The 27,571-nt window shown below is 45.9% G+C and overlaps 1 protein-coding gene and 1 long non-coding RNA gene across 6 annotated transcripts in view; one reads left to right on the top strand and one right to left on the bottom strand.

The window, feature by feature from the left end:
• Positions 1-27,571, top strand: part of MATN2 (matrilin 2) — a 127,216-nt gene that overhangs the window by 36,519 nt on the left and 63,126 nt on the right. For 4 of the 5 annotated variants that reach the window (XM_064588084.1, XM_045896184.3, XM_045896183.3 and 1 more), the window contains exons 3-4: positions 3,833-4,402; positions 11,416-11,538. In XM_064588084.1, the coding sequence (XP_064444154.1) occupies positions 3,833-4,402; positions 11,416-11,538 (693 nt within the window). The remainder of the gene's footprint in view (positions 1-3,832; positions 4,403-11,415; positions 11,539-27,571) is intronic. The other variant, XM_045896185.3, reaches the window with a different exon arrangement.
• Positions 8,589-11,865, bottom strand: LOC135364087 (uncharacterized). The gene is made up of 3 exons (XR_010410581.1): positions 11,741-11,865; positions 11,399-11,639; positions 8,589-9,976 (listed from the first exon to the last, which is right to left on the bottom strand). It is a non-coding gene; the product is annotated as an uncharacterized LOC135364087 (long non-coding RNA).

The raw sequence follows: 27,571 nt of genomic DNA, 5'->3' as shown, positions 1-27,571 counted from the left end.
ATTTACCCAGAGCAAGGAGGCTGATTAGTGACAAGTCTGCAACCCTGAGCAGAGGAAATCACTCTAGGGTTGCACACTGGAATCCTGCTGGAGTGGGAATGTTACTTAAAATTGTCCTGGCTCAGGTTCAACGGTAAGGGACACTTGTTTGCCCAACTTGTGGGCTTTGAAGGCAAGCTGACAGAACTGAAGTGCAGTAGACCAGGTCCAGACTGTCACTTTGTGGTTCAAGGGATGACATCTTATGATGTGCCCACAAACCCTCATCCCATGCTATTGAAAGTCTGTCATGAGGGGCCAGAGGAAGATTGTGTGCTCTTCTCCCAGGCTAGGGAGACAGGGATGCTGTTTATCAGAACCAGTTTGTGGAAGGGACACACACAGAGGAGAGTCCATTTTCTGGAAACACCTCTTAGCAGTCCCCATATGGAAAAGCTGTGGGGCCCTTCCCAAGCATCTGTAGAGCTCATATTGTAAGGCCACCTGTATGGAGAATTTTCCAACGTGCCCACCATGAGATGGTGGAAGAGCCATCAGTATAGTCCCAGGACTGACCCTAATGAGTCGTCATGTCTCTGAGCCTCAGTTTCCCCTTCTGTAAAGTGAGTGACTTGGACTTTATTTAGACGCCGCCAGCTCTAACAGTTTATTAGTCTATGAGTCTGTGAACCAAAGTTCAAAAGTGGCCATACATCTAGAATCTGTGACTCTATTAGCAGGAGCCACACCTGCTCTAGAACTTTTTGACTTTGTGGTTTTCATCCACCTGCTTGAACTGACTGCTCTGGTTCAATCCCTTCCACCTGAAACCTTGCTCCACCACCCAGAATTCCATTTAATTCCACAAATGTTGACTCAAGACTGACTCTGTTCCCAACTACATGGTTGGGAAGATGAATGAGACTAGTTTCCCACTTTGGGGAATTCACAGTGAGATGGTGAAGTCCAGACTTGCCAGAACGTCTTTTCTCCAGAGATCTCTCTAGTACCTAAACTAGTGGTTCTCAAAATGTGGTCTCTGGACCAGTGCCATTGACTTCACCTGGGAACTTGCTAGAAATGCAGATTTTTCTGGTGCCATCCTAGATCTACAGGGTCAGAAGCTCTGGAAGTGTGGCTCACCGATCTTAGTTTTTAATGCTCCTCCAAGGGATTGGGAGGCACCTCCAGTTTGAGAACCACTGAACTGGTCCTCTCGGGGACAAGCTGCAAGACTGGTTCTGAGCCCTTAAGGGATCTGAGAGGTTGTCTTGAAGAAAACTCTGTTACCTGGGCTTCGAGGCCTCACTTTCCACTCATAGTCACAGGTCCCTTGGAACCTCCAACAACATTTTAAAACTTTGTGGTATTTTTGTAAATGCCCAGGCATTGTGGAAATGATACACTTGTTTTGATGGGAACTAATCCAGTTTAGCACATCATTCCCCATGGAACCTCCAGGCTTCCCTTTAAATTGACTGTGATGCTTGATGGGATGTTGATACTGTGACTAAGACCCACAGCAAGAATCCCAACCCCAGAGGACCTCCTGCTTCCAAACTTATCCAGAGGAAGAGTTCTTAGGGGGCCAGTCTGCTGTCTCCTCCCCCCCTTCCAAGCAGCCTTTCCTTCATATCTCCCTTTGTCTGAGCCCGGTTTCAGTTCCCCTCAGCAGGCAGAGGTTCCTGGGCCACATTCTCCCTGCTGTAAGCTCACACATCATTGGTGGGGTGTGGGTGGCTCCTGGAGAGGGGCCAGCCTGGGCCCTGGGACCTGCGGGTCTATCATCCATGGCTCTGACCAAGGGCTGAATGCTAGACCATAGGCACCTTTGCAAATATTAGAAGAGGCACCCCTTCTAGGTGCTTCTCAGTGTGGGTGCAGCCCTGGGGACTCAGGGTTGGGCTGGATTTCAGTCACTTGCCTCCTAGGGCAGGTGTCTGTGGGCAACATGGACTACACGGCCAGGAACAGCAGGCTTCTCCCCTGGAGCCTGGGCCCGGCTGGAGAGAAGTGGGGGGCGGTGTGGGCAGACAAGAGGGTTCCCACACCCGGGGCCCAAGGCGACCCTCTTCCCCCTGAATTCTCACTACTGCCTAATGTGGTGGGTGTTGGTGTGTCTCCATATAGGTTTTTTCCTACATTAGAAGAGATTTTCCAATATTTGGCGCCTCCATTTTCTCATGTATCCAATGGGTATGACACCCTACTTTCCTCTTAAGAGCTTGTTCTGAAAATCAAATGAGACCATAGTGATGAATGCGCTCTGGGAAAAGGATCTGAAAACATCCCACAAATGTCAGGTTTTATATTGATCTTTCTCCCAGAGTTCTCAAAGGTGGTTTCTGGGGCCTCTGGTTTGAGAAACTCACCTTGAACTCACACAGCCCCATGTTAGACGTAGGTGCAGCACAAGGTTGGTCTCCTGCCAGGATGCTGGTGTTTGGGGGTGCTTCCTTGCCCCCAAATCGGAAGACTTACGAGGCCACAGTGGACGAGGTGTGTGTGCAGGCACTTGGGGCGAGTCAGAACCTGGCAAGCCGGCCTGGACAGGATGACTACATGGGCCTTCCCCACTTTTCATTTTGATGACTAGGTTCACTGTTCCATATTTGGCTTTCTCTCTCTTTCTTGCAGTTGTGGTGATTGGGATTTAGGGAAAACATTTGGGATCCCTTTTCTAATCCCTGTCAAATCTGGATTTAGCTACAGAGTCTGGGAAGGGGAGGAGGGCCTCCCCCCATCCCCCGCCCCTGGCTGAAGGCAGTAGCTTGGAACATCGGAGAAATTCCACCCTCTGAGGCAGGAGGCCTCTCTTCTCATCCCCTATCAGCCTCTTCTCAGAATGTGATGAGTTTCGTCCACAGACTCAAACCCCTTCTAGCCTTCTTGTTTGGGGGCTCTGAAGGAATAAGTATGGTGGGGGTAGGGGAGAGACTTAACGTTTGCCTGTTTCCCATTTTACAGTATCTTTGGTTGAAATGTCTCTTGGTCAGTCCCTTTTCCAGTTCCACGATGCCCCCCACCCCAGTTGAGGTTGCGTCCCCCTCTCAGACAGATTAGTGCAGCAATGGTCTGCATCACCCTCAATTGACTTACTATGTCACCTCCCTACAGGCCAGCTAAGGGACATAATATGCTGCTACTGTATTCTGCCCATCGCCTCTGGCATCACGCACCCACTTCTCAGGCCCTTCATGGCGGGCTTCAGGTTACCTCCAGCTCCATTCCTATCTGCACCTCCTAGCGGTTTCTTCGTCCCTTATTCCATTTCCGCCATATTCCTGCCATCTTAAGCTTCTGCTCATGTGTCTCTCTCCATGTGTTTCCTTCTCTCGATCCAAACATTGCATAAAACTAGTTCATGTCCTGTCCCCTTGACCCCAGCCCACTAACATCCCTGTTCTCTGAACATCCGGTGACAGCACCACACGGCTTCACTTGTTCCATTAGTTAAGTTCCCAAGGTAGATCGTAAGCTCCTTGACATTGGTTATTGGCTTGTTGTATAGTCCCTGTAGTATCCAGCCAAGCTTATGTGGCATGCAGTAAATAATCAAATCGTGTCGACCCTGATCAGGTGTTTTCCCCACGTAAAAACTGTATGGATGACTTTCTAGGAACTGGAGTGTTCGTTTATCTTGCAAAAATAAATAGTATCTGTTTGTAGCCAATACTCATGATCACCCGGTCATGCATCTTATACCCTTACAGCTTCCCCGAGTGGGGAAGAAAAACCAGGGAAGATTGGGGTTCCGAAAGGTGATTCCCCAGCCCTGGGATTTCCAGTAACAGCCAGCCTGCACTGGCCCTTGGCGCTCCTCTCGTGAGTTTGACCTCTCCTCTTTCCCCAGAGAGCTCCTGTGAGAATAAGCGGGTGGACCTGGTCTTCATCATCGACAGCTCCCGCAGCGTCAACACCCATGACTATGCCAAGGTCAAGGAGTTCATTGTGGACATCTTGCAGTTCTTGGACATTGGCCCTGACGTCACCCGGGTGGGTCTGCTGCAGTATGGCAGCACTATCAAGAACGAGTTCTCCCTCAAGACCTTCAAGAGGAGGTCTGAAGTGGAGCGCGCCGTCAAGAGGATGAGGCACTTGTCCACGGGCACCATGACGGGGCTGGCCATCCAGTATGCCCTGAACATTGCGTTCTCAGAAGCAGAGGGGGCCCGGCCCCTGAGGGAGAATGTGCTGCGGGTCATAATGATCGTGACCGACGGGAGGCCGCAGGACTCCGTGGCCGAGGTGGCTGCAAAGGCGCGGGACACCGGCATCCTGATCTTTGCCATCGGTGTGGGCCAGGTGGACCTCAACACACTGAAGGCCATCGGGAGTGAGCCACATGAGGACCACGTCTTCCTAGTGGCCAACTTCAGCCAGATGGAGTCACTGACATCCGTGTTCCAGAACAAGTTGTGCAGTAAGTCCTGCTCGTCTGTGGCTCTTTCAGGGGGAATCATTAGGATCTCGTCTTTCATCTTCCAGTGTAGATTCTGTGCTACCTCGTCCCAGGTACTGCCCTGGTAAGGGTGTTCGGCAAAGGCCAGGACAGACACAGCGTTCTCTTGGGGTTACACGCTGGCCAAGGAGACAGATAGTAAGGATATAATGACACAGACACGTAAGTAACTGCCGTTTTAACAGTGGCATGGAGGAAGAATTCAGGGCAGGACCTAACCTTGGCCAGGGTGCTCAGGGAGAATTCCCTGGGAAAAGGACGGTCAAACCCAAGCTGCTGAATGAGTACGAGTAGATAGGTAAAGTTTTTCTCCAGCACGTTGGACTGCCCTGGCATTCCCTAAGTTAGAGTTCAGATGGACTTGGAGTAAAGATGGGAACCGGAGGGCAAAAAAAAAAAAAAAAATACCATAATGTCTCCTTGGATGGGGTCGAATACCAAGCAGTATTGCCCCACAGTGATACGAGTGGTGGAGGTTTTCTCCTCAGAGCGGCCCAGTGCACAGGGAGGACGGAGCTGCGGTCCCCTCCTTCTGCAAGGGGGATGCCTCCCCACGTCCTTGAGCCGCTTCTGCTGCGGGCTCTTCCGCCCTCTCTTGCTTTCCAACCCTACTCTCCACAAGGTTTTGCTCTCCTTCCTTGCTGGACGGCTCTCAGTGACCTGCGCCCGGAGCTTCTGCCTCAGCTTTTCCCTGTGGGCCAACTTGCCCTCCTTCCAGTTGCCTGCTTCTGCCCCTGGCTTCCTGTCCTTTCCTCCTCCAGGAGGGCAGAGGCCCAGGCGGCACACCCAGTCTCCTCACTAGTCCCTGGAAACTGGAAACGTGCCTCCTGGCCTGGTAAACTGTCCAGTCCTGCCTTGCCCACCTCCATTTGTCCCTGTCCCCTCCAACTGCCATGCTTCTTTGATGGGAAAGCAAAAGGAAATGTCTATTTTGAAAGGACTAGTGTTCCCCAGGAGTATCTGTGGAGAATGCGCTTAAGGACTAGATTCATCTCCAGCTCCTCTGGAGCAGGACCCTGGCCCTCTGGGGACTCTGAAGACTCTGACCCTGTTCTCAGACTCTGACACAGCCTAAGGACCCCCGTTCCCCTGACCAAAGCCTCAGGGAGGAAAAACTGCGTTTTGCTGTGTCTTAAAAAAAAAAAAAAAAAAATTCCCTGAGAACTAACATCAAAAAGCAGAGACTCCATTGTTTCTTGATTCCCAAATCAAAAGATTTACTTAGAAAAATAAATAAATAAATAAAACCAATGCTCTGAAGGCAAAAGAACTTTTTTCTCTGCAGTGTCACTTGGAGAATTTTCAAAAGTGCCATTAGGCCCGGGCGCTGCAGAAGGGCGGTCCTCTGGCCAAGAGTCACCCCGTTGACTTCAGCCAGTAGAATGCTCTGCAAACATGTTAAGGTTTATGACTTTAAATGACTTCTGCAGAATTTATGTTCCCTTTTCCTGGAAATATTAAAACAGAAACTGGTTCCGTAACCGTTTTGATGGGTTTATTCATTTGTCTCGGAAAATGTCAATGGAGGCGTTCTTTCAGAAGCGCTCTGGACTGATCGGCAAATGGAAAGACAGGATGAGGCGGAGGCTGTGTGCTTGTCTGAAGAACCTTCCATGTGTGCTTTATGGTCAGGCAGCAAAATTAAAAGGCCTTTTCGATCCTCCTCTCCACACTTTGTAGTCATCCCGAAGCTCTAAGAAAATACCAGTATTATGCCATTCGTTGGTTTGTGTGGCCTGAGAGCAGAATCCCCCTGCCCGCCCGCCCCGCAGGAGACCAGCTCCGCTCCCACCGCATCGCGGGTGTCTGCAGACCCGCCAACCCTCTTAAAGGGTTGAGGAGGCCCCGGGGCCTCTTTATCAACCGTGCAGTAAAGAATGCAATAACTAGTATTGGTAAAGCACTCGCCTTCTGTTCTTGTATTGAATCCTCACGAAAATCTGGGGAAGGCAACACAACAGCATCCCTGCCCCTTTGCACCTTCATAAACTGCTCAAGTGAATTGACCGAGAACAAACAGCCAGGCGTCGGTGGGTTCTGCTTCCAAAGTTCTGGCTCACTTCACTCCTCCGCACGTCGGGGGTGCTAAATTCCTCTTTTAAGGTAAACCATTTTCTGATGCCCTCCCCGACTCAGCCACGCTAGGTAAATCAGCTTTGAGGTTGGCATTCGTCTCAGAATTTGACCGGGAGCCTTTGTAGGATTGGCTGGGGGTGGGGGGTGGCGGGAAGGAGACTCAAAGCTCAGCGTCGCCCCCTGCCGGCTGTACGGTACTTTGCAAATCTGTAAAATGGGGATTTTACCTCCAGACTCCATGTGTGAACGGGCGTTATCAACTGTAGGGCTCTATTCAGTGTGCACCGTGTTGTGTGTGATTGCAGTCAGCTACACGGAGGACCAGCAGGCGAGGCAGATGGCCTCAGTTTTGATCTGCACTCCAATTATCAGACATCAGCAATGAGCGTCTTCCAAGTTCCAGGCATCTGTGAGGTTTTGGAAGTTTCATTTGTTCCTTAAACATCAGTTGAACTACACTCTGAGAATAACAGCTAATTTTGTCCTGGGCTAGGCACTTTCCATTTGTCCTTTCATTTAATACTTGTAACAGGCTTATGAGGCAGGTGCTGTTATTATTCCCATTTTACAGAAGTGGAAACTGAGGCTTAGAAAGGATAAGCAACTTCAAATAGCAGGGTTGGAGATTCAGATTGCAGGCTCTCTGGCCCAAGCTCTTACCCTCCAGGTGCCAGGCCCGAGGGTTTCAGGCTGGTGGGAAGATGCTCTCATCATAGAAAAATGGGATGGCAGCTATCCAAAATGTGCACTTTGGAAAGTCACCTGGCACTGAGGGACCTCTGATCAGAGAACACCTGGGTCTCTCTAGGGGCTCCAGGAGGGCTTTAGAAAGGAGAGGATAATAATAATCATTACCATTTACCATATCAATATATAATATATATCATAATACTAATGTGCTGGTTTGAGCTATTAGCATATGTTAACTTATTTTATTCACACAATAAATCTGTGAAGTAAGTGCTCTTACAACTCTCATTTTACAGAAGAGGAAATTGAGACCCAGAGAGGTTCAATGACTTGTCCAAGGTCACACAGCACTGTGGTAGAGTTGAGATGTAAGCCCAGGCATTCTGGCTCAGAGCCTACATCTTGATCGCTATGTGCTACATACACTTGACAGATGAGTAGGAGTTTCCTGGCTACTTGGGGAGGTGGGGTTGCGCCACGGGCAAGAAGCCTGGAAAGGAAAGATATTTTCGATTGATTTTTCTATGTCATTGAAACAATAACAACAGCAGCAAAGAACTAGTCCAGATTCTCTCTTAGTTGTAACCTGCTAAGGAGACATGACCCACAGTTTGAAAAATGCAGACGAAGGGGTAGGCAGGGAAGGGGAGGCCATGGTACAGCTAAGGAGAGGATTTCAGAGGGAAGAAGGACTGAGGCTCTGTGCTTCCAGCAGAGCTGAAAAACGCTGCTGGATCTGTGGATCGGAGGAGACAGGCAGTCTTTCTGTGTGATCAAAGCAGGAAACTTTATTGTAAAACTAGGAAGAGTTCAGGCTCTGGAGCCAGACTGCCCTTGAGTGGGAGACCTGGTTCTGGCTCTCACTGGCTGTGTGGACGTGAACTTGGGCACAGCGGTGGCTTTATATCCATGGGCAGTAAATTCCCACACCAGCCACAGCAAGGGGGAGAATGCTGAGGTTGCATTCTCAGGCCACCCCTGAGAGCACCAGAGAGACTTGGAAACAAGGTATCCTGTGAATTGAGGCCCTGTCTACAAGATGACCAAAACCTACACATCCTGGGGCCTACCATTTTTGCCACCCAGGGAGAGAGGACACTGAATCTAGGGACTGACAAACACAGGTCTATCCTGAGCTTTCTGATGACTCACCGTAATCTGGGCAGGGCTGCTTTTAACTAACCTCTTGCTATCTGTTTGATCAGCCAAGCCTGGTATTTGGGGCCTGGAGGCTGGTGGTTCCTACCCTAATAGCCCCACCCCACCCAGGTCAGGCACAAATTAAGGCTCTAATAGTGTTCCTAAGACACACCTTTCATGACACCTGGGCAAAATCTACACTTATTAGAGCCCTTTGGGGCTCTGGTGTTAAGTGGGAGACAAGACTGCTTCAACAAAGGTGTAAGTGTTCCTCTCCAGACCCCTAGTCAGCCCTAGCATTCCTTTGATCATTTATGCATTTGTTAATAAGCATTTATGCACATTCCTATTTCCTAGTTTAAAAAAGCCCAATCCCGCCAATGACCTAGTCTGCTGATTAGAGATTCCTTCCTCAGAACACAAAGCCTTGACCCAGTTGCAGCCCATGAGGCCTTCTGGAGGCCAGTGGAGCGGGCAGGATGATCGCCCCCCCTTCAATCCCACCACAGAGGCCCGTCCCACGGGGCAGCTGATGTTCTTGGAAACACCAGTCAGGCATCCATAAAATTTTACAGATGGAAAATTTTCATTTTATCTTAGTAAAAATGGTGGGGATTCTTCTGCTTGAAAATACAGAAATTCAGTTTGAACCAGCTTTTGGGGTGGGGGAGCTTGTATTATATTACCTCATGGAAATCAGGAGAAGAGTAATGAATGACAGCCCCACTTTCTCTCTACCTTCTCCCTCTGCCTCCCCTTCCTCTCTGTTCCATGAGCAGAATGCATGCATCCTGTCAGCCCCCCACATGTACTAGCCCTCTGTTTAAGCCCCCTTTTCCTCAGTTCTAGCTCCCAGATGCCAAGAAAGGACTCTGATTGTCACACCCTGTGCCAGTCAGTGGCATCCAGGAGGGGGCTGCCTCATACCAACATGTCCCTGCAGTCCCCATGCATTTGAGGTGAGAAGGAAGAGCAGTTTCTAGAAAAGGGGGGACACCTAGACACCACTCATGCCTTTATTCCACAGGTAAACAAACAGGTCGAAAAGGGCTACCCAGCTTACCTGAACTCCCCTCCCTCATTTAGGCAGAGGGGAGCCAGAGCACAAGCCTGGCTTCGCACCCAGTGCACTTTCCACTATACCAAGTTACAGTCTCCTGCTTCCCATTCTTTTACAGCACGTGGCCAACACAAGCCTTAGTAACGAGCTGTCACTCCAAAACCCTCTGCAGTGGTTCTTGTAATTTCCCCATTTGACAGGTGAAGAAAGTGGAGTTTAGGGAAATTAAGTAATTCATCCAAAGTCATATCGAGTGGTGAGGCGGAGTGTTCAGGCAGTCTGCTTCTCGGGGCCACCTTCTTCACTCCGGTGCTGTCTGCTGTCAGTGGGTGTTTGCTCTGCCTCACGTCTCCCGTCCCCTTGCTTCATCTGCCAGGGTCCTGGTGAGAAGACGGGCGCCAGGCTCATCACCGGGGGCCTCGCACCAGCGGAAACCTGCTGTGTGGTTGGTTGCCTGGACTTGAGACTTCCTTCATTACGGAGGAGAGGGACACGCCGAGAGAGTTCCTCGGGAACGCCCCCATGCCTGCAGGTCACTGGGCTCCAGCAGTCCCGGATAGGAAGAAAGCCTTCCAGGGTGCAGGGCAAATGCAAATTAAAAACAGAATGATGATTTTCCACTCATGAGACTGTCAGAAACTTAACATTTTGATAATCCCGACTGCTGAAGCTTTGGGGGGCGTGGGAAATGTTACTCTCGTGCACTGCTGGTGTGAGCCACCTTGCAAGGCAATTAGGCCACATCTATTCAAACTAGGACCCAGTCCTAGCGAAACAACTGCTTGCACCTGTGCTTAAGGAGATGTGTTTGAGAATGGTCGTCACGGGCACCTGGGTGGCTCAGTCATTAAGCGTCTGCCTTCGGCTCAGGTCATGATCCCAGGGTCCTGCTTGTGTTCCCTCTCTCGCTGTCCCCCTATCTGTCAAACAAATAAATAAATAAAATTTATTTATTTGACAGAGAGATAGAGAGCACAAGTAGGCAGAGAGGCAGGCAGAGGGAGAGGGAGAAGCAGGCTCCCCGCCGAGCAGGGAGCCCGATGCGGGGCTCGACCCTAGGATACCGGGATCATGACCTGAGCCAAAGGCAGACGCTTAACAACTGAGCCACCCAGGCACCCCCAGTAGCTCAGTTTTCCTAAGCACTGGATTAGTGGGATTGTTCTTAGCTTTTGAAAGCCTCTTTTATTTTAGTTTCGTAAAAATATATTTCTACAGATGGACATCTTTTTTGTTTATGAGAACACTTGCATAACTTGTTCCCTGTTTATAATGATGCTTGTTAATTTTAAATATGTCCAAGTTGAATTATATTGAATAAAGTAATAAACTAAGATGTAAAAAAAAATGAGAATTTTTATGAGCTCCAGATAGACTTATGCAAGAATCGATGTCTCTGAAAGCCAAAGGACTTCAGAAACTAAATACAGAAATATTTTAAATTAAGATTAAATTAAAAGATTATGGAAACATGGAACTTCAGAATGCATTTTTTACTCCAAAATATTCTGCAAGACACTTTTGCATATTAAAAGATTGTTCTTGGGATTTATGGTCCTGAAAAACTGTTGACTCTTTACCACATCCTCATTTAACTAATAGCTTCTCCTCCAACCCCATTGCTGCTACTGAGAATCTACACATTAGCCAAAGCCCCCTCTGGTATCAGCAAACTTTCTGATTCCCCAGTTGAGCATTATTAATTGAACCGTGAAATGTCTGGTTTTTTGAGATCATTTTTGACCTGTTTTTATCAGCAATTTCATACGTCAACCTAGCATCATTTCCCTTTAACCCTCTGTGGCCCTTTATCTATATACTGCTGATGGCATTTATCTAGAATGGTCTTGTCCAACCAGCGGCTGTAAATCCCCTTGAGGGTAGGGACTGCAGTTTGTTTTCCTTTGGGTCCTGCTTTCTCCTTCACAGCAGGTTCTGAATACATGTGGGTGGATGAAGTCAGAGAAGGCGTCATCATTGCCTTAACTCACTGTATCTTCCTTTTCAGCGGTCCACATGTGCAGCATCCTGGAGCATCACTGTGCCCACTTCTGCATCAATACCCCTGGCTCGTACGTCTGCAGATGCAAACAAGGGTACATCCTCAACTCGGATCAGACGACTTGCAGAAGTAAGATTGCTTTGCTGATGTATCCGAACCATCCTCCTCTGCTCTCTCAAGGGCCTCTTGAATTCATCTGTGGCCCCTCACCCAACCAAGTCATCATCTCCCTAAGGAAAGAAAGGAGGCTTTATAACTCGGGTATCTTAGGCCGGCCTCCCCCACTCCCACCCCCCAAATCACAGTGCTTGGACCAGAGCCTGGCACATACTAGGCCAACAGGAAGAGTTTGGAAGATCGTTGGAGGCACCTTCTTAGAAAGAGCCTTTTTGAATTCATGTCTTTTACTTCCAAGCTGTTCTTTAAGGGGAACCACTGGAGAGCCTTTTCATCCACTGTCTCTATTAACTGTACCCTGAGGAATTGTCTCTCTATTTTATTCTCTTCTCTGAAGCATTGACTTGGGATGAGTTATGAACATTGGCTGGGAATGATTATTCTGTTCTGTTTAGAGGTGTGCAGGGATCTAGTAGCTTTGGTGAAGGACACTTTATAGGTCTCCTAAATAAAAAAGATCAAATAGATAAAATGCAAATAGAACTCACATTCTCTTTTTCTGGCCAAGCCCCAAAACGTACTAACAACGTACTGACATTTGAGCCAGCAAGCGGTAATCTGCCTCTTAGAGGAGAGAATTACCTCGATGGTGAGCATAGTGCCCACGTATATATATTTTTAAGTTGTAAGTAAAGCCACACTGTTCCAGCCCATAGACAACCAGGCTACCAAACCAGGCTTACTCAAGACGTGAGGAAGACCGGCCCATACGGAGGCAAATAAAACTCAGCTAATCTGACGCACAGTTCATGCAATGCATAATTATTACACCACATGGTAAGCAATTAAGCTTTAATGGAAAGCATTTGCACAAATGGCTGTAATTAGTATCACATTTATAGAGCCAAACCACATTTTCCTGTTTTCTTCTCACTTCATTTTCGGGGTTGAGAGTAGTTGGAAAGAGGCCTTCCTGTCCCCCAAGATTAGGTAACATCTGCTGGACTCCTCAGCTCTGTGGCCTGTGGATGCACCAAGCCCTCAGACTTGGTGAGTCTCTGGTGCTCTGTGTTCTTTGGCTCCTCTCAGACCACAGGATCCCAGATTTTTTAGTGCAGCCTGAATCATCCTGACCTTCTGCTTGAACCTCTGACCCTTCTTCAGTTTCCACAACGAAAATCACTCACACCAAATACCCATGGGCTTAATAGAATTCTCTGGAGAACCGGGGCAGCCCTGGCAAGGTCACCTCACCCACTGCTTGCTGCTCGGCAAACAACCTATAAACGTCTCTTTCCGACATCCCCCTACCTTTTTTGCGAGCTCTGCCCAACCTCTCTCCCAGCCTCTTCGGGAGCTCCCCCTCCCCAAGGGGTTTCTCTGAAGAATGCTCAGCCTTTTTGTACCCTGCTAACTCCCTTCTTGGCAGCACAAGAAATTCCTCCCCTTGTCTTCTGCCCCAGTCGCCTGCTGCAGTCGGGGCATCTGCTGACGTCCACTTTCCATGGGCTGGCTTAGTCAAGTCAGAGGAATTTGGAGACTAGCAAATAAAAAAGAAAAAGTTCTCCCCTCAGTGTCATGAGCAAGACCTACCTCGCACCAGGTTCTGTCAACCCCTGCCTGGTCCCACCTCAAGCCTTGAGGCCCCCGGCCCCCCACCTGCTGTGTTGGTCTGGCCTGGGCTCCCTCCCGTTCAGGGCTGCAGGTACAAAGAGCATGAAGTGGAAGCTGCCCGGGTTTCAGACAGACTGACCAGGTGGAGGGGCAAGGTGGTCCAGGGCAGCGGTTCTCCAGCTCCAGTAACTAAGAACCACTCAGGAAGCCGAGCCCCGGCTGTCACCCCCAGAGACTCAGAGTCAACAGGTCTGGGGGTGAGGGGCGCCCAGAAGTCTGCATTTCCCGTGAACTTCGGACGTGGATTGCTGCCACACTCAGATTCCCTGGCGTCAGGCAACAAGGGGGACCAGAGGGAAGGGCTTCGAGTTAGGGGAGAAGGGAAGGAGCTGGAGCCAGGGTTCTGCCATCCCAATCTGACCCAGCCCCTCCAGTCACCCTGAAGCAGTTCAACCACCTGCGCTCTCAGTATCAGACGTCGCTGAACTGGTACAGTCATAGAGAGCAGTTCTCTCTCTCTCTCTCAGACAAAGGTGGTAACTCTTTGGTGTGCATGTCTGAAACTGTAGATGGGCCAGACTTCGATTTCAATCCTGACATTGCTGCAGCTCTGCCTGTCTCTTCCTGAGCTGCTTATTTAAACTCTTTGACTCAACTTCCTCACCCATAAAATGGGAAAGCTGGTGACAAATTCATATCTGTCTTATCAATAAGTCCGTGTTAGCCTGTGGTTTTAGTCCGGTGGACAGTTAAAAGTTGTGCCAAGCGAAGGCTGGCACATTCCTCGACCTCTGTTTAGGAGCTGCTTGCAGGGACGTGTCCCTGCCAACATGGAGAGAGACTCAGTGGGCCTGGTGGGGAGTGAGACACAGCTCTTTCCATTTCTGAGCATGTAAGATGTGCCAGGCAGCGTGCAAACGACTGGAAATAAAATAGCGAATGAAACAGCAATGTTCGTTCTTCTTGGAGCTCACGTTCTTGCATGGGAGTAATTCAGATGACCAATATAATTGCAACCATGCAACTGGTGATTGCACCAAAGTGATTGCAGCCCATGTGAGTCCTGCATCGGGCTCAGCGTGCGCAGCACACAAGGTCAGGACGAACTGGAGTCAATTCCCTTATTAAGTGTTCACCATATGGGCGCCTGGGTGGCTCAGTTGGTTAAGCGACTGCCTTCGGCTCAGGTCATGATCCTGGAGTCCCGGGATCGAGTCCCGCATCGGGCTCCCTGCTCGGCAGGGAGTCTGCTTCTCCCTCTGACCCTCCTCCCTCTCATGCTCTCTGTCTCTCATTCTCTCTCTCTCAAATAAATAAATAAAATCTTAAAAAAAAAAAAAGCGTTCACCATGTGTTAGGAGCTCTTCTAGTGCTTTCTACGTGATATCTCATTTAAATCTGACAATGCCCTCTTAAAGTGGGTTTTATCATGCTCGTTTTACAGATAAGGAAAATAAGGTCCTCCCCAAAAAGTTCAGACAATTTACTCAAGATCATATGGCTAGTACTATGATCAAACCAGAATCCAAATCTTGTTCTGTAGGACTCCATATTCCTAGCTCTTACCCCCATTTGATACTGTCCCATGATCCCCCCCTTGAGGGCCCCCAGATGGCAGCAGGGCAACCCTGCAACCAGAGAAATTCCTCCAAGCCCAGGAGGACAGGCAGGTTCCAAGGCTCACTGATCCCAAGGGAGACTCAGAACTAATGCACCAAGACTAACATTCAAGTGATTACCATTCCCTCAAGTCCACTGCCAACCGCTATGACACTGTCATTCTACAGAATGACGTGAGAAGACTTCTTAGGCGATTGCCCTGAGATGAGCTTGCGCATGCGCGCACACACCCATACACACACCATATCCAGCGTTTTGTATTCATACTTGCCTGTGTGGAGGGAGGAGGCAGACACAGCCAATTCAGAGATTCTTCAAATGGAAATGGGCCTTAGTTATCAGACTTTTAGCTCTCTTCCCCACATCACCCAATAATTCTATTCCTTCCCAGTGTCCCAGATGAATGATATTGCATGTCCGTTCACTACCTGGGACACCAGGCTTTTGCCCCACACCTCCATCCCACCTCCAGATAGTGTGGACTAAGCTGAAATCCTACTCTCTATAATTCCCAACTTTGATACTATTTCTGTCAGCTAAAGCTATATACCAGAGGGTGTATTTCCTTTTTCAAATAAAAAGAGAAAACTCTTTGATTATTGAGGAGTGTTATCCCCCTATCCCTCATTAATTTTCTCCTTTTCAGGGGAAGCATAAACACATCTTTAAGTAAATGGATTTGGGGTCTCTTCACTGTCCAAATAATCCTCTTCTGGACACTAGTTGGTCAGTGTCTCAAAATGTGCCCCTCCATTCAAAGACTAGATCAAGCATATTAAATAAATATTACCCTCAAAATTCTGCCCATATGAGCAATTTGGAATGTACTGGAAGTCAACATTGTGGATTCTTCTGTCCTCCAAAAAGTCTTTCCCACCCAATACCAATATATGAAATAAATGCAAAAGTGTTAGCATAGTACCTAGCACATAGGGCTCAATAAAAGTTCATGTCCTTGGGAGTATCATGGGGCACCTGGGTGGCTCAGTCAGTTAAGCCTCTACCTTCGGCTCAGGTCATGATCTCAGGGTCCTGGGATCGAGTCCTGCATCGGGCTCCCAGCTTAGTGGAGAGCCTGCTCTCCCTCTCCCTCTCCCTCTGAAGCTCCCCCTGCTTGTGCTCTCTCTCTCTCTCTGTCAAATAAATAAAATCTTTAAAAGAATTAAAAAAAAGAAGTTTATGTCCTTCCCTCACCCCATTAAAAAAAAATGGGAAAAACCTCCATAAAGTATGCCTGTCTTCATGTTTTCCCCTACCAATCCCACTCCCTTTGAATTGCTTTCCCAAACTTTATCTTCTTTCCTTTTCTTTATTTATATTTTTAAATAAGGAATTCTCCTTCCCTTCTTGAATATTTAATCTATCTGGAAAAAATATTGAAAGCACAACATTTAGAAAATTTCACTTGGCAAAAAATTGTAAACTTTCTTATCCAGCTTTCTCATTTTTTCTCTTTCTCAAGAACCATACCAAATGCATTTTATTGCTTTCATTCTTCAGATATGTTCCTGACATTATTTTTTCCAAGCTACAGAAATGATTTAGTAGCTTTTATTTTACAGTTTAATCAAGGGGCATGATCCAGAAAAAACGGTCATATTGTTAAAGAGAGAAAAGAAAATTATAACCAACATCCCTCCTGATGAATTTAGATGCAACGATTCTTAAAAACCTACCAAATAGAATCCATATTTATATACTCTAATCAAGACCAAATGAGGTTTATCCCAAGGATGCAAGTTTGCTTTAACATAATTCACCACATTAACAGATTAAAAAATGAAAAACTATATCATCATTTCATAGATGCAGAAAAGGTATTGAACATTCATTCATGATAAAAACTCTCAGCAAACTAGCAATAAAAGGGAAATTTCTCAACCTGATTAAAGGTATCTATGAAAAAACCTACGGTTAACATCATACTCAAGAGTGAAAGATAAATCCTTTCCTCCTAAGAGAAGGAACGAGACAGTATGTTCATTCTCACCACTTCTCAGCATTGTACTGGAGGTTCTAACTGATAAAATAATAAAATAAAAAGAAATTAGAAAGTCATACAGATTGGAAAGAAAGAAGTGAAATTGTCTTTATTCACAGACTATGTGATTGCTTCTGTAGAGAGCTGGTGAGAATCTTTGAAAAGCTACTAAAAATTGATAAGTGAATTTAGCAAGTTTGTAAGACACAAAGTCAATGTATGAAATTATTTGATTGTATTTTTACATACTGGCAACAAAAATCAGAAATTGAAATACCAGGGGTGCCTGGGTGGCTCGGTTAAGCGTCTGACTCTTGATCTTAGCTCAGGTCTTCATCTCAGGGTTGTGAGTCAAAGCCCTGCATTAGGCTCCATACTGGGTGAAGAGGCTACTTTAAAAAAAGAAAAGAGAAGAAAAAGAAATTGAAATACCATTTATAATAGCATTGGAAATATGTAATTTAGGGATAAAGTTGACAAAAGTGTGCATGATCTGTACACTGAAAAGTACAAAAGATTTCTGCAACAAGTTAAAGAAGACCTAAATAAATGGAGAGATATACCATATCATGGAATGGAAGACTTAATATGGCGAAGATGTTAATTCTTTCCAAATTGATCTATAGATTCAAAGCAGTCCTTATCAAAATCCTAGCAGATGTTTTTAGGTAGAAACTGACAATCTGATTCCAATATATATATATGAAAATGCAAAAAAACTACAATAGTCAAATACAGTCGATTCTCATTATTCATGATGGTTGTAAGCCTCTGTGAACATTGAACTGCAATTATTAGATCATTGTTCCTAGAAGAAATACAGGGTTAGATTCTTGTGAGCTTCTGGCCACATCGTCAATGAGTACATAGCCTTGTTTTATGTGTGTTCCTATTTAAAGACACATTATTGAGTAAATATTGTTGATTGGTTAATATTGAACTCACAGCCAACAGCACTATTACTCATGCCTGAATGAAGATCATCTAATATACATCTATTCTTCATGAGGCACATCACAGCCTTCTCGCATTTAGGAACACTAGACAGCATTTTACAGTACTCTTGAGGGTCCTTTTAAACAGTGAAATCACCCAACAAAAAGCACAAAAAGCAAAAAAAAAAAAAAAAAGGCACTAAATAGAATGCAAAAAGGATGCTTGTTTGTAGTATGAGAGCTAAAACAAGAAGGCAAAGCATTGCCTTTTTTTTTACCTTAACTGGGAATGTGTGCATGAGGTAACTCAAAATTTTCACCATTCTGTGCACATCCACAAATGGCCATGAAAATACTGCAAATATTGATTTGGGTTACAAGTAAATTTTAGAAAGTAGGTGAATGTGCAAATATGGAATCTGCAAATAATGAGATTAATGAAAACTCCAAAAAAAATAAAGTTGGGGGGTTTAGATTATCTGATTTCAAGACTAATTATAAAGCAATAACAATCAAAACAGTGTGTATTGGTGGACATCAATGGACCAGAATATAGTCTAGGAATAGACCCATGCACATATGGTAAACTGATTTTTTAGAAAAGTGCCAAAGCAATTCATGAGGAAAGAATAATGTCATCAATAAATGGTGCTACAACAACTGGGTTGCCATGTGCAAAAAAATGGACCTTGACCCTCACTTCATACCATATGCAAAAATGAATTCAAAACTAATTTTAAATCTAAATGTAAGAGTGGAAACAATTAAATGTGTATGTGAAAATGTAGGAAAATTTTTTTGATGACCCTGGGTTTGGCAAGAATTTTTTAAAAATAGGATACAGAACACAAAAGAAAACACTCAATAAATTGAACTTCATAAAAATTAGAACATTTGGGGACGCCTGGGTGGCTCAATTGGCTGAGTGTCCGAATCTTGATTTCTGTTCGGGTCCTGATCTTGGAGGTTGGGGAATCGAGCCCCCCACATTGGCTGCGTGCTCAGTGTGGAGTCCGCTTGTCCATCTTCCTCCCCTTTTGCCTCTCCCTGTGCTCGTGTTTTCTCTCTCTAAAATAAATAAATAAATCTTTTAAAAAATCAAAACATTTGCACTTCAAAATACACTACTACCAAAATGAAAAGGTGAGCCATAGCCTGGGATAAAATATTTGCAAAACATATATCCAGCAAAGGACCTTAGAATATATAAAGAATTCTTAGAACTCAATAATAGGAAAATAAACAACCCAGGCAAAATGGGCAAAAAATTTGAACAGACACTAAGCCAGAGAAGATATATGGATGGCAAAGGAGCCTGTGAAGAGATGTTCAACATTATTAGTCACTAGAGAAATACAAATTAAAACCACAATGAGATACCACCATACCTCTACTGGATTAGATAAAATATTGACCATAATACATGTTGGCAAAGTTGGCAACAGGTACTATCATTGTTCCTGGCAGGAATGTAAAATGGTTCACCCCCTTTGGAAAACAGATTAGCAGTTTTCTACAAAGTTAAATATGTACCTACCATATGACCCAGCCATTCAATGTATTTAGGTATTTACACCAAAGAAAGTAAAGTTTATGTCCAAAGATTTTTTTTTAAAGATTTAATTTATTTTCATATTTGAAAGAGAGAGGAAGCATGCGAGCAGGGGGAGGAGCAGAGAGAGAGGGAGAGAGAATCTCAGGCAGAGTCCTGAGCCCCGAGGCGGGGCTCCATGTCACAACCCTGAGATCATGACCTGAGCCGAAACCAGATGCTTAACCGACAGAACCACCTACACGCCCCTATGTCCAAAGAAAGATTTGAACACAAATGTTCACTGCAGCTTTACTTGTAAGAGTTCCAAACTGGAAACAACCCAAGTGTCCATCAATAGGTAAATGGATAACAAATTGTGATATATGCATACAATGTAATACTACGAGGCAATGAAAAGAATGAATTTTTTTTTGAGATTGAACTATTGACACAAGCAGCAAGCTAGATGAATTTCAAAATAACCATGTTGGATGAAATAAAACAAACAAGAGTACATAGAGTATGATTCCATTTATCGAAAATTTTAGAAAATGACAACTAATCTATGTGACAGAGAGCAGATTCATGGTTGTCTGGGGATGGGGGGAGGGCGGTGGCAGGGAAGCAGGCAGAGGGATTACCATGGGGTGTGAGGAAACTTTGGGAGTTTGGTGATGATAGGGGGTGGTATGTCGACATGTCAAATTTATCAAATTGCATTCTTTAAATATGTGCAGTTTATTGTATGCCATTTGCAACTCAATAAAGCTAATATATATATAGAGAGAGAGAAAGTCAGAATAAGGTGGTTTTGGAAGGTAAGTAGTACTGAGACAAAGGCTGCAAGATAAGAGATTGAAGAAAGAGTCATGGAACAATCAGGGACGGCATTGTGGAGGAGGGGGTTTTTCTAACAAGTCGAAGAGAATCACAGGGCTTGTCTTTGAGGGTGCTAACTAGGCCAGACTGCTTGTCTGGAACAGTTTGTTTGGGGCATTAGTGGGGGCTGAGGGAAGGAATATAAGCTGGAACAAATTATGGAGCTATTTGATTCTCAAGCTGAGTCCCAGCAGGGATCTTTGGTGGGCGGGGCGGGGGGCGGCTGGACACAGGGTGTCAAAAGTAAAACTACATTTTAGTAAATTGACTTTAGCAGTAATATATACGTGGGATTCAAACTGGTGGACAATGGGTGGAGAAGTAGCATCCATCCATTCACTCATTCTTCCAACACTTACTGGTTCTCTCTAGGCACTCTTACAGGGCGGTAGGAGAAAAATGAGGGTTTCTCTTATATGCTTGAGACCCAAGAAACACTCAGATCTTGGTTTCCCTTATGCTCTGCTCCTATGGAGCCGGAAGATGCAATCAGTTTACAATTCTGATCAGCTCAGTCAGTTCAGTACATGCTTTTTTATGCCTACAAAATTAATTAGGAGACCACAGCAATAAACTGCATGCCGGTAAGGAGTTTATGAAATAAGCTGGGAGATGGGGGTGGGGGATGGTAGCAGGATTTAAAATGACAGCTAGCTTCAGAGAGGAAGCCCGGTTTTGAGGCAAAACTAATGAGTGTGAGAAGGAGCCCACCCAAGTGGTTGGATGCAGCTGGAGATGAGGCATTAGTTCAAGGAAAATCCCAGGCTGGATATGCTTGGTGGTGGTAATTGACCCTGAAAAATGGATAAAATCTTGGAGGAAGAGAGGGAGCGTGGAAAGGGAAGGTCAGGGTCGGAGCTTTGGGGCTGCCCACGATGAGAGCAAGGAGCAAGAGTGGAAGGGCGAGCAGGCTGCACCCCCAGGCCTGCAGCTGGTCAAACAACAGCATGGCCCCAGGTGCGCCAGGACTGCTGTGAGCAGAAGTGGAGGCTGCTGAGCAGAGTAAGTGTGGTCACGGAGCTTCCTCTCCACCCCGGCTGCTGGGCCCCAGAATGTGGAGATGGTGACGTGCAGCCTGCTCACCCTCTGGTTCGGCCAGGCTACAGGGTTGTTGTTTTTTTTAAAAAAAAAAAGAAGAAAGGAAAAGAAAGGAATCCTGGCTGAATGGCGTTCTCATGGGAGAACGGACCTGCTGGCGTGTGAGTGGAGAAGTGCGATGTGAAAGAATCACCACCCGTCGCCCTGTCGGTGGGGAAAGTGATTTTGAGGCTCGTGCAGCTTCTTCTCTGCGTTCCTGGTTTCACAAGCACCCAGACAAGCAGCCTCAGCTTTGCAGGGGAGCTGGTTGGAAACGCAAACTCCCAGGTGGGACCCTAGGGGTCCCGAATCAGGAACTCTGCGGTGTGACCTAGGAATGTATGTTTTAACAAGCCCTCCAGGGTTTTCTGATGTAAGCTCAAGCTTGAAAACCACTGACCGAGGCCTTTTAAGTTAGATCTCTCCTTGAGAGACTCCCCTCAGTAGGGAGTTTATATTAAGAACATGATGATGGGGCGCCTGGGTGGCTCAGTTGTTAAGCGACTGCCTTCGGCTCAGGTCATGATTCTGGAGTCCCGGGATCGAGTCCCGCATCGGGCTCCCTGCTCGGCGGGGAGTCTGCTTCTCCCTCTCCCACTCCCCCCTCTCATGTGCTCTCTCTCTCTCTCTCTCTCTCATTTTCTCTGTCTCAAATAAATAAATAAAATCTTTAAAAAAAATAAAAAAAGAAAAAAAAAGAACGTGATGATGGGCCAGCTGTTTGGAAATTGCAAAATGTGCTGCACGAATAGGGCATTATTTGTGCGTGCTTGTTTCAATGACCCTCATTTGGTCAGATTTACTTATGTTTTAAGGATTTACAGGGAGGTGGCGGGGGGAGACTTCCCCCTTTCTTTTCCCTTCTCAGAACAAAAATCTTGTGAGTGACTAGGAGAATTGATTGGAAATGAATTCAACAGTTGGGGAGAGAAGGATTCCAGGCACAGCTGGGCTTTGCCCGAAAGGACAGGTTTGTTTTTCTCGGTGACATTGGGTTTGTTTTGTTTCTTCCAGCGTTAGAAGCACAAGGCTGATGACTCACATTTACTGTCAAGAGTCCTTAAGTCCAAACTGCAGCTGCCAAAATAAGATTAGTGCCTTCAGGCACCATGAAGGAAGGGGGATGGTCCCCAAAACGCAGGCTTGGGTTTGTGGAGGCCTGACTCTGCAAGGGCTTTCACATTGGTGCAGGCGGAAACCCCATTGTTCCCCACTTGAGTGAAATCACAGCCCTAATAATACATTTCTCTTCGCCCTTGCTGGGATGGATAATTTCTGATTTCTACATCTCAGGCTAAATAACAGCAGGAGCTGTTTACAAAAAGTGGAGCATGTCTTTAAAGGTGTTCATTTTGCTTTAACTCCAAAGGACGGATTAAACTGTCCTTGGTGGGAACAGCAGGCAGTATGGCTTGTCTAAAACTCTGAAAAGCCAGTAAAAACCCTTTGATTTTGCCTGGCATGACGTCAGCAAGGGCAGCCCCAGGCTTTGTGCCGTGCTCCTCATCCAGTGGAACCAGATGGAGCTTTTCCAAGTTCTCTGGCTGAGGCGCGGCGTCAGGGTTTGGAGATCATAAATGAAGGAAGGCACTTAAATCTAGAATGCATGCGAGCTTCGGGGCAAACACTGGGGATGGATTTGAGCACAACTCTGGGGCTCTGAGTTAGCAAATCCTCACTGATTTCTCTCACCTGGGCAAACTGAGCAGCTGCAGTTAACACCCCTCCCTGTAATTCACAAGAAACGAAAAACAAGTAAATTCTGCCGTCAGCTCTGTGCTAATGATTGCCTTCTGGCAAGGCATTGCTTGAGTTTGGTGAGATCTTTTGTTATAAGATTCAGAATTGTCTACTTTGCTGTATCAGATCAATGCAGCAGAGAATTCACAAACCAAAACTTAGTCAAGGATACGTTGACGTTATTTAAAGAAATCTGAATCTATGTCCGCGTGTGGAGTTTTCACAGGCATCCATAAAGTGACACTATATTGTAATTGTGATGTAGGCACAACTCGGTTGGGGCCCACCTCTCCTCCATGCTGAACTGGGCCTATACCTCCAAGAACTTTCTTTACCCCAGTCTAAGGAAGAAGGAGGCTAGCATTTGCTGAGTACCTACTGTCTTTCAGGAGCTTTCCTCGTCTCATTATCTCAATTAGCCCTGCAGTGGTTTCTCCACTTAAATATTCAACTTCTAGGAAAATCAGATCTCATAGAAATCACTTATGTGAGGTCATGCAAGTCAGCTAGCCGAAGCCAGGTCTGGCTCCAACGACGATCTTCTTTTCACTCTGATGGTCTCACTCCCATCTGTCTAAAGACACATAACTGCCCTTTATCTCCTTTCTCCAAGGTTCTATTCCCTTGGTCCTTACTGTTTCACATTACCTCCCTCAAGTCTTGGTATAAAAGAATCTTTTTAGCGAGACCACCTGCTGACCATAGTGTATAAAACAGAAGCTCCCTTCCTTCCACAGTCCCAACTCCCTTTTCCTGCTAATTTTGTTCTGCAGCACTTATAAGATCTAACTCATAAGATCTAACCGCCTGGGTGGCTCAGGCAGTGAAGCGTCTGCCTTCGGCTCGGGTCATGATCTCAGGGTCCTGCGATGGAGTCCCACATTGGGCTCTCTGCTCAGCGGGGAATCTGCTTCTCCCTCTCCCTCTGCTGCTCCCCCTACTTGTGCTCTCTCTCTCTCTATGTCAAATAAATAAATAAAATCTTAAAAAAAAAAACAAAAACATCTAACATAACCTATGTCTGGCCCCTGTCAGTGGTGTGCTGGTAAATGTTTAACAACCAGATCTCCAGGGGGGGAAAGCCCTGACTTGTAAGGTTTGCGGATCCCTGTGGTATAAATACTTCAGCATGGCCGATTTCACGCCACCCACCTGGCCTTGCTGAATGCGGGTTAGGGCAGAGATTGCACAGTCTGTCATGTGGGTCAGTGGGAGCTGGTCCCCACACACCTCTGGCTCTCCACTTGAGTATCAGCTCCATGGGGCCAGACATCAATTGATAGATTTTTTAAAATTTTATTTTGTTCACTGTTGTTTTCCCAGTACTTTGTTTGACAAATGGATGAATGAATGAATTCGGTCATTCAAATATATTTTTAAAAATTGACCATATGCCCCACATCGTGCTGGATATTTGAGCTGGAGTGCTGAGCAAAACAAGCCCTGCCCTCCTACGGGAGGGAAAATAGACACTCAGTGATTGTTGTAAATGAAGTGTTCAGTTACGGTTGTGGTAAGGCAGACGGTGAGGGGGAACACGGCCTCTCGCAGAGAGCAGTCAAATAAGAGCCGGCTGAGTACTCCAGGCTGGTGGCGGTCAAGTCCAACCAGCAGATGTCCACTGCACACCTGCTGTGTGAGATGCATGCTATTGTGCAGGTATCCCGAGGAACACCAAGACTGATACTGTCCCTCTCAGAGTTCCCAACCGAGATAAGATTGATGAGGGAGAACTACCTGACAACCCCATGTTTGTGCAGCATGGACGTGGGTTCATTCTCTCATTGCTAAGTCCTTACTGAGCACCTACAACGTGCCAGGCACTGTGCTAGGTACCAGATGTGGAAGAAACAGCAAGACAGCCAGCCCATTAGCTGTCGTGACAATACCAGTGTCTGCAGCTAGGGGCTGGCTCCCAGACGTCACGGAACTCTGAGCCCTCTGCTGGTATGGGAACACTCCTGGAGAGGTACAGAGACTCAGGAAGAATTTTGTTCCCATCACACTCATCCTGCCAGGATCCCATTTCTGCTGGAGGAGAGTATTTTTAGGAGTCTAGGAACATCCCTATTGGGAGACAAGGAGGATGGGACTTTGTCACTGTACTTTCAGCAGATGAACACTTATGAAGCACCAACTACATGCACGAGGACAGTGTGCCAGGCTCTGGGAAATCACTGAGTAAGATCAGCCCACATTCCAGGGGGGCAGACAGACATGATCAGGTCTTTCCAGTACCACCGGATAAATGTGTGAGTGCTAGAGTGGAGCTCAGAGGAAGGAGCCTCTGAGCCCAGCCAACCTGGAGAGGTCTTCCTGGAAGAGGTGCCATTTGACGGAAGTCATGAGCTATGAGTGGGGGTCACCAGGTAGAGGAGGCTTGGAAGGATAATGGGAACCCGGAATTCAGTGCTTCTCCCATCCCCCATAGTTTTATTACCCTTCAGTGAAACCCTCCTGGGCTGTGAGAAAAAGAAGCACTGTTTTTCAAAAGCATAAGGAATCATCCCAAAATATGTGCATTTGTTTCAAATGGAAGTGACCACTGCCAGAAAAACAACATTGTTTTGTCAGGACCTAGTCTGTATTTATTCCCTAGTCTTTGTTTAATTAAGTCAATCCCTCCATGGTTTCCCTTGGGACAGTACAGATCCTAGTGGCCATAAATCCCCGACGTTATAAAAACAGTATGAAACTACAACACACACGACACCAGCTGGCACGCTTGCTGTTTGTGGGGCCGGCCTTCTGGAATGCGAGTGATAAGCCTCCTGGTCCTACCACGCTCTGCACCCTCACGTAGTGTCTGCAATTCGCTCAGCCGCTTGGAGAGGGAATTGAGGAGAGCAGTCATTCTGAGGTTTGTTTAAAAGAGGAAACCGAGCCTAGCAGTCTCCATTAATAAAGGGGGAGCCTGACTCCTGGGCCTGGGCACCTTCCCCTTGGATGATCGCAAGGGCTTTTTATCCGGTTCAATGACTCTCAACACTGCAGTTCTCTGGGGAGCTTTTAACAAACACTGCCGCCTGCATTCCACCCCCAGCCTGTTTGATTTAAGGAGGGGGGTGCCCTGGGCATCAGGGTGTTCAAAAGGTCCGCAGATGGTTCTAATGGGTAGCCAAGCATTTCAATCAGAAATGCTCTTCCTAGAGCTTCACATTACTAACCCTTAGAATACAAGCTGGGTGATGGCAGGAACCCTTTTGTCTCTTTGGTTCATCCCTGTATCCCCAGTACCTGGGGCAAAAAATAAATGAAGAGTATCCTATGATTCAGATTTTTCTTAGATCTCTGGCTCAGGCTTGTAACTGTAGGTTTTATCACTAATTATTCACTATGATTTTTACATGAGCTGAAGTTTTTTCTGGTTATTGGTGTTTTTCTTCTATCTAAATCCACTGGAAATCTCAGTTGGAGTTCCCACTTGGAAATCTAAGATAATAAATATACTGGTAAGAGATAGAAGAATTTGCATCTATAATTTTCCTCATCTACTTTATTGATTTGGGAGTGAAAATACAGCTTTTAGCACTTGAAAGCCAGAGTCCCTATTTGTACAATCTTAGACATAAACATTTTTTAATGTAATGGTGCAGATTTTATTTTTAAAAATTATTTAGTGCATTTAATAGAGGTGATGAATTAATCAGCTTTTATCTTTTCATCAATTTAATATTTTGTATTTATCTAAAAGCATAATAAACAATAAAACTCAATGACACCGGAGATTACATTAAAGTGTAGCCATTGGATTCAGGGATCAATCAAGCTTTCCAGTTAATTGAGTTTTTATCATAGCTTTCATAGTGATAACTTTTAACCAGTGGAAACTCTTTTTAATATATTTGATCACTTTAATGCTCTTTGGTTTTCTCTAACTTTAATGGTAAAGTCACTGGAAGAACTAGTTATGAAACCAAGCCATTTTCCTTGCTGAGAAATAATGTCATCACGTCAGCCTGTTTCTTGCAAAGGAGAGACTGAGTCAGTGATGGATTGAAAATGCCTTTAACCTTTTCACCCTCTGATATATTTTTAGTTCCCTTGCGGTGAATGTATTCTGTGAGTTCATTTTCACATTGCATTTGCGTGAAGAGCCAGGGCTCAGCGTATAATAAATACGTGACTCAAAGAGGCCCGCTAAGAACCATATATCCATTTCTCCCTAGTAATCTTTGTTACCTCTACCTAACCTCCTTTGGCTTCACATTTTCCTCATTTGTTACTGGCATGAAGAAATAGAGCTTAAGGAGGATTTCTAAAGACCGATCTGGTCTTTAGAATGGAATGAGGAGAAATATTTTCCAAAGGGACAGATGCAGAATTGGGACCTGCCATGTTTTGGGTGGAGTGGCAGGTCTTTTCATGGTGCTCTCTCTCAGCTTCCCCATCTGCAAAATGTCCATGACTGTGCCAGACTGGGATTACAGAGCATTTTCATTCTTGAAGAACAGGAACGGTACTCGATGCAGACAAGTGCAAATGCTTGCTCGTGATAACATACAGGAGCCATCAGAATGTTTCAGAGCACTTTCACGAACATGAGAAAAATACAAAACTGATGTTAATTTGAGATTAGTCAATGCATTTCCTAGAGGTGAATAATTCCAACTTCGAAAGCTATGTTTTTCTTTATACAAAGAAATGCATCAAAATGTCAACAGT

The sequence above is a fragment of the Mirounga angustirostris genome, unplaced genomic scaffold, assembly GCF_029215605.1.
Source record: "Mirounga angustirostris isolate CCGP_5_RB_7025 unplaced genomic scaffold, mMirAng1.0.hap1 SCAF_4, whole genome shotgun sequence".
NCBI classification, from domain to species: domain Eukaryota; kingdom Metazoa; phylum Chordata; class Mammalia; order Carnivora; family Phocidae; genus Mirounga; species Mirounga angustirostris.
Note: the sequence above shows the minus strand (reverse complement) of the source record. Positions and strands in the feature narration are given on the sequence as shown.